This window comes from Amyelois transitella, chromosome 26 (assembly GCF_032362555.1).
Source record: "Amyelois transitella isolate CPQ chromosome 26, ilAmyTran1.1, whole genome shotgun sequence".
NCBI lineage: Eukaryota > Metazoa > Arthropoda > Insecta > Lepidoptera > Pyralidae > Amyelois > Amyelois transitella.
In genome coordinates, this window is record NC_083529.1 from 1,892,599 (window position 1) to 1,899,727 (window position 7,129).

The 7,129-nt window shown below is 37.3% G+C and overlaps 1 protein-coding gene across 1 annotated transcript; it reads right to left on the bottom strand.

Moving 5' to 3' along the window:
- Positions 1–2,620: 2,620 nt before the first annotated feature.
- On the bottom strand, positions 2,621–6,724 carry LOC106138473 (uncharacterized). The gene is made up of 4 exons (XM_013339627.2): positions 6,676–6,724; positions 4,556–4,649; positions 4,065–4,273; positions 2,621–2,787 (listed from the first exon to the last, which is right to left on the bottom strand). Exons 1-4 carry the CDS (start codon positions 6,722–6,724, stop codon positions 2,621–2,623), a joined length of 519 nt encoding a protein of 172 aa, XP_013195081.1.
- Between the last annotated feature and the right edge of the window lie 405 nt (positions 6,725–7,129).

The window sequence follows — 7,129 nt, forward strand, 5'->3', positions numbered from 1 at the left end:
CATCTCTCTCCCATGGATGTTTTAAAAGGCGACTAAATTTGGGATTATTCTTTTAGACGATGGGCTAAAAAGCTGTCTCTATTTAAATCTCAAATCTGTCATCACGCCAAACAGCTTAACGTGGTCTTATGATCTATTCTAGACTTTTGAGACATAAACGTAATTGTAGGTATGTATATATTTATTTGTTTGTGACGTTTAATTAAAAAACTACTAGACCGATGTTAACTTTGGATTCAGCACAGAGACGGTAGACATAAACTGCAAAAGTAATAAATTAAAAAAAAAACGCGTTTCTGACTGACAGACAGAAAAAGTCAAGACTGCTCGAACTAGAAAGATGAAATTTGGAATATTTGTTCCTTGCAATGTGTTGGGGAGCACTAAGAAAGAATTCCTATGGCTTAGTGACATAATACTCTATTAGAATGTATAAAAGAAAGAAGTAAAAGGTACTACAACTTTAAAAAAAGAAGGTGGGCATTAACTGACTGATTGACTGATGTATCAGTGCACAGCCCAGACCGCTTATTTATTTATTTATGTACCTACACAAAATTATATACAGGAGCATTTATTACAGTAATTCTAGTACAAAGGTGCTACTTATTTCAAAAGAAATCTCTTCCAGTAAACCCGTGAGAAGAAAGATGAATTTTGGAGCGGTATGTTTGTAGTCTTTACATTCCATTATATAGTCTAGGTGTACACTAAGAAATTATTTCTCCAATTTATGTACGCTGCGGGTGTACTTAGGTACTACTAAATAAGTATATAAGTATAAAAATAAAGACTAAACTATTATTATCTATTATTTAGACCGTGTGCTTCGCAGCACCAATACAAAAAAGAATAGGACCACTCCATCTCTTTCCCATGGATGTCGTAAAAGGCGACTGAGGGATAGGCTTACAAACTTGGGATTTTTTCTAGGCGATGGGCTAGCAACCTGTCATTATTTGAATCTCAATTCTATCATTAAGCCAAATAGCTGAACGTGGCTATTCAGTCTTTTCAAAACTGTTGGTTCTGCCTACCCCGCAAGGGATATAGACGTGACCATATGTATGTATGTACGAAACTATACAGGAAAAAACACATACCACGGTAGCACAATTCCATAATCCTTCACCGACCACCCAAACCGCTTTCTCTAATCCACTAACCACATCAATAATGAACTCTATTAACTAAATAATAAAATTCAAATCCCAAACACGAACAAATTTGTAAATTTGACAAAATATTTGCAATAATTAACACTGCGTCGCACAATTAAAAAGTTACTCTAGCATAGTTCCATATTATTTACACTTTTGGTTACAAATAAATTACAAATAACGATATTTGTAATGGTTTGCCGCTAAAGGGATTACTTAAAGCAAGTATTATTGTTTGGATACGGAAGCTACTTCCTTAGAAGAAAAAGGGTTCTATTGAACGTTCGAAGTCTTTGATAGAAATATCCTAACCTACTATAACCTATTATAAATGTATAATTTTGTAAGGATGTGTGAGTGTTTGTTACTCTTTCACACAAAAATCAACTGAATAGATTTTTATGAAATTTAGTACACGGGTAATATAGGTACAACTTGTAATAGAATATAGAGTACTTTTTATTCTGAAATTCCCACGGGAGCCAACCTCCAGCAGCTACTATTCTATTAATAGTTTAAGCACTCAATTGAAATTAATCTAGTAGCCTTTTACTTATATACTGGTTGGATACATCGTGCCGTGTGGTTCCCGGCAGTGCCGTGTGGTTCCCGGCACCAATACAAAAAAGAATAGGACCACTCCATCTCGTTCCCATGGATGTCGTAAAAGGCGACTAAGGGATAGGCTTATAAACTTGGGATTCATCTTTTAGGCGATGGGCTAACAACCCGTCACTATTTGAATCTCAATTCTATCATTAAGCCAAACAGCTGAACGTGGCCTATCAGTCTTTTCAAGACTGTTGGCTCTGTCTACCCCGTAAGGGATAAAGACGTGATCATATGTATGTATGTATGTATGGATACATACATCATAAAGTTGAACGTGTGACCTTCGATATAACGTCTTTCTTTTTTGCGGGGTAGACAGTAGGCCTTTTCCAATGCACCATATATATAAAAGCTTTGCAATAAAACAAGATAACTACTACATTATTACATATATTTCAATAAGTTTTTGGTACTAACAACAATTCAATTTCAATTAAATTCCCCTATCAGATCAGTAGAACTCCTCATCAGATCAGTAAACTCCCCATCAGTTCAGTAGAACTCCCCGTCGGACAGCCGAGCCGCGTAGATGTGTAGCGATCTGAACTCGCAGTACTGGTTGGTGCACCAGCCGCTGTGGCCATCAGTACAACGGCAGGAGTCACACTCATCCATGTACTTCTCGCCGGGGATGCATTTGAAGAAAGGGTTCTTGATCACTGTGATATGAAGTGTGTTAGGCCTATTCCAATGCACCATTTACATAAAAGCTTTGCAATAAAACAAGATAACTACTTAATAACAATGTATTTCAATAAGTTGTTAGTAATAACAACAATTCAATTTCAATTAAATTCCCCTATCAGATCAGTAGAACTCCCCATCAGATCAGAAAACTCCCCATCAGTTCAGTAGAACTCCCCGTCGGACAGCCGAGCCGCGTAGATGTGTAGCGATCTGAACTCGCAGTACTGGTTGGTGCACCAGCCGCCGTGGCCATCAGTACAACGGCAGGAGTCACACTCATCCATGTACTTCTCGCCGGGGATGCATTTGAAGAAAGGATTCTTGATCACTGTGACATAGACATATGATATTATAATTTGACAAATTCTTATTATTATGTTTCTCCGCTCTGATTTCACGGGTCTATACACCCCGGATTTTTGAGAGGCTTGCGTGGGGATATAAATCCAACACGTAGAGGCCCTTTGGAGAAGTTGATGTTATGTTGTTCTCCTGCCAAAACCCGTTCCCGGCCATATCAATTATTATATTAATTATTATTATTTGACATTGAAATATAGACAAACTGATCATAATTAGACAGAGCTTTATATGCTACTAATTTAAAATATATGTACCTATATAATTCCGACGCCTTAAGAGGTAGAATATGTGTTCACAGAAGCTGTACCTAAATACTAAGACTAACATTGTACTCGTAACCATATTCGAAGAATAAATGATTATGATTATGATTAGAAGTGTGTTAGTCACAGTTGTTTCTATTGGTGCCGTGTGATTCCCGGCGCAAATAGAAAAAGAGTAGGACTACTCCATCTTTTTGCCATGGATGTCGTAAAAAGCGACTAAGGGATTGGTTTATAATCTTGGGATTCTTCTTTTAGGCGATGGGCTAGCAATCTGTCACTATTTGAATCTCAATTCTATCAATAAGTCAAACAGCTGAACGTGGCCTTCAAGTCTTTTCAAGACTGTTTGCTCTGTCTACCTCGCAAGGGATATAGACGTGATGATATGTATGTGTATGTATGATAAAGAAGCTATGTAGATATGTAGGCTAAGTTGTTAGTAACCTCTCATTAGCGACTCATAATGCTCATAGTTAAAAGATTCTGAAAGATTTTCATTCCCTCTCAGCTCCTGTCTGGCGTTCACAAATATTGTAGTGGAACCTTATCTATATTGGATCTTGGTTACATACATTCAATGGACAGTTTTTCTAACGATGTTTTCCTTTATATAATCATCAGTTAGCCCTCCAATGTAATGTATTTTATGTATATTGTATGTATTTATGAATTTTTTGTAATGTATTTATTTTTCAGTATGATGCATGTGCACTATATCGCATCACCAACTTAAAGTTTTTCTGATTGGTCAGCTGGTTGACTGGCAGAGAATGTCAAACGGTATCAAGTCCGCCTTTTGTAAAAAATTTTTGTGCAATAAAGTTTTAAATAAGTAAATAGCTCAGAAAAAATTCATTGATACATGGTCGAGGTACGACTTGAAACTGTGCCACCTATATACGTATTGCGTGTTTAAATCGGACCTCTTACCGATTTGACCACCAACGCTCAGACGATTATGGCGAAAAAGGCTTACCAGTGCACCTCAGACATGGAGCACTTCTCTCGCACAGAGCAGTGGCGGTCGGCTCGCAATATATACACGAAGGCATGGCCCTGCATGACCCTGTGTCCTGGGTCTCGCAAATGAGGCAGTTCTTGTTCTCCGGAACCAGGGTTAAGGAGGTCTCGTCCACCCAATATTGGTGAGGCGTCTTTGGCTTTATGAAGTGTGATACTACGTATCTGAATTAAAAAAAAAGAAATTTTTGTATATGGAACGTAAAGAACATATTTTATGTATGTGGCTCGATGTTTAAGATTTTTTATGGTCGTTTTGAATTAAAATTTTATCGATCGATTCTTAAAAAAAACTTATAATTAAGTTATGCAAAAAACATTTTTTAAACTAATAAACTTACTAGACCTAAATTAAACCTTAGAAGTAAAATTCACACGCGACCAAAGAAAAAAAAATAATGTACTTACTTTCGAATTTGTACTATGGATGGATGGATATATACTCACGCCTGCGAATCTGGTCTATAAATCGGTGGCTGTTCTTCAGTGCCACCTCCCACGGAACTCAGCGTTCCTGGTATTGGAACTGCCCGATGACGATCTGGACAGGGAAAATAAAAAAGAATAATAAAGCTTGACCAGCAATAAAGCACACCTTAAGGTGAGAGAAAATATCGTGAGGAAAACTGCACATTCAGGCAACTGGATGTATACCCGTCTAATATGATTTAGGTTCCCCTGCAAAGGTCAAAGGAGGTCAGATGGGAGTGGCTTCGTGTAAAAGCCTTACACACCCAATCCATGATCATGTTCAAAATGAAGTAACTGCGACTAACATTCTTGAAAAGACTGAAAGGTCACATTCAGCTATATGGCTTAATGATAGATAAACATCCAAGACCCAGGCCAATCAGAAAAAGTTCTTTTCTCGAAACGAACTTTCTGTATAAGTATTTATTGTAAAATATAGTATCGTTGAGTTAGTATCTTGTAATACAAGTTTCGAACTTACTTCGAGGCTGACTCAATCTGTGTTATTTGTCCCTTATATACAAACAAACAAATTTAATGCATGGAAACACATGGATACACTCGTGGCACACGCTTATATTTTTTCTTCGTAACCACACCAGAATCAAAGCCTGTACTGGTTGAATGTTCTCCTATTCCTTTCGCCGCCTTTTACGCCATTCATGGGAACGAGGTGGAGTATTACTATTCTTAAGTTTCAAGAACCACACGGCACATATAATATTAATTATACATTACCATCTAAAAAAACATTGCTATCTGAAAAAACAAAAGTCGTTTTAAGCAGAATAACCAAAGCTGTTCTCCACATTTCTCTCTTTCTCCTGTAACGTGTTACTGCGCTCAATAAAATGAGAAACAACTGAATTGGACTAGTTTAACGTTCACCAATTTTACTAATTGGCTTACAAAGAGTAGTATACAGGGTGTTCAGGAAAATAACTGAAGTAGGTAATTAAAAAAATATATTTTCAGAGTGTGAATTCACGGGTCAAAGGGTCAGGTCAAAAGTACCCGAAACCGCCGAGCTTGCATGAAGAGAGTTATGAATGTGGATGAAGCGAAGGAAGTATGCAGAGATCGTGGCAATTGGAAAGAGGTAGTCTCTGCCTACCCCTCCGGGAAAGAGGCGTGATTTTATGTATGTATGTATGTGAATTCACGGACCAAACCGCTGGCTCTAGAGACTTGATACTTGGTATAAAGGTCCCTGATTTGGTTTTGTGGTACTTACTTACAATGAGAGAGTATTTGTCAAAATTTTCGTGGGAATGGAACTTAACGGTATTTTAAGTTATACATACATGCATTAATATAATCTTTATCTCCACGGGGCAGGCAGAGCTAACAGTCTCGCAAAGACTGAAAGGCCACGTTCAGCTGTACGGCTTCATGATGGAATTAAGATTCAAACAGTGACAGGTTCACCTAAAAGAAGAATCCCAAGATTGTTAGTAAACTTATCTTTCAGTACATCCGTGGGAAAGGAATGGAGTAGTCCTATTCTTTTTTCTATTAGTGCCGGGAACGAATGCGGGGATTAATGTCGATATAATCTGTAGATATTAAAATTATTCCACTGAGTTAGGGGAAAGATATGAAGAGGTATCATATCCTAGGGTGCCGAAAACCACACGGCACAAGTTTTAAATTATCCATTCCCGTAAGAACATCAGGATATCTATTCTAAGTGCACCAGTTCTAGGGGTGTATCATAACAAACCTATCAATTTCAAGTTTCTAGACCCAAAAGTTTTGATTGTCATTCACTCAGTGAAATAATCTAATATCTAAAAATTATATCGACACCAATCCCCGCATCCGTTCCCGGCACCAATAGAAAAAAGAATAGGACTACTCCATCCTTTTCCCACGGATGTCGTAAAAGGCGACTAAGGGACTGGTTATTTCAATCTCAATTCTATCATTAAGCCAAACAGTCGAACGTTTCAGTCTATTCAACACTGTTAGCTCTGTCTACCCCGCAAGGGATATAGACGTGACGATATATATGTATGTATGTATATCGACACCCCGAAAACAGTAATCCTAATCAAACAGATAACGAAAGCAAACATAATCACTTGCTCATTTACCACGATAATGTGGTAATAAGTCATGACTGTCATCAGGTGCGTATTCCATAATATCGTGATGGATGCATATTGCCAGTAATATTAAATTTATTACACCGCTAGTAATAATTTATCAGACTAGCTTTATTGCCCGATAACAGTTTATTATTTCGTGGATTTTCTATTCTTAATTGGTCATTTTGATTGGATTTTCGTGTTTGCCAGAACATTCCTTTATTATTACGTTTGAGTTCGTGTGACGTCGATATATCTGATGGTAAGTAAGATGGCGTCTAATGTCCAGTAACGATTATTCTTTTCTCAAAAACTCTTTAACATAGATAAGTACTGAAAAGGTGAAAAGTGATTCGCATTTTTCGAACTATATTCGACGGATCAAAAGATTAGTGTAATACACTGGCTGTTGCCTGCCACTTCGTCGACCGTAACTCTCTATAAATTTTAACTTTTATAC

Bases quoted from the DNA above. Each gene is read 5' to 3' on its own strand.
- LOC106138473 (XM_013339627.2), bottom strand. From the start codon at position 6,724: ATGGAATACGCACCTGATGACAGTCATGACTTATTACCACATTATCGT. The intron at 4,274-4,555 runs GTGAGTATATAT...TTTTTAATTCAG, and splicing joins TATAGACCAGATTCGCAGGC to ATACGTAGTATCACACTTCA. The intron at 2,788-4,064 runs GTAAGCCTTTTT...TCTATGTCACAG, and splicing joins TCCATGTCTGAGGTGCACTG to TGATCAAGAATCCTTTCTTC.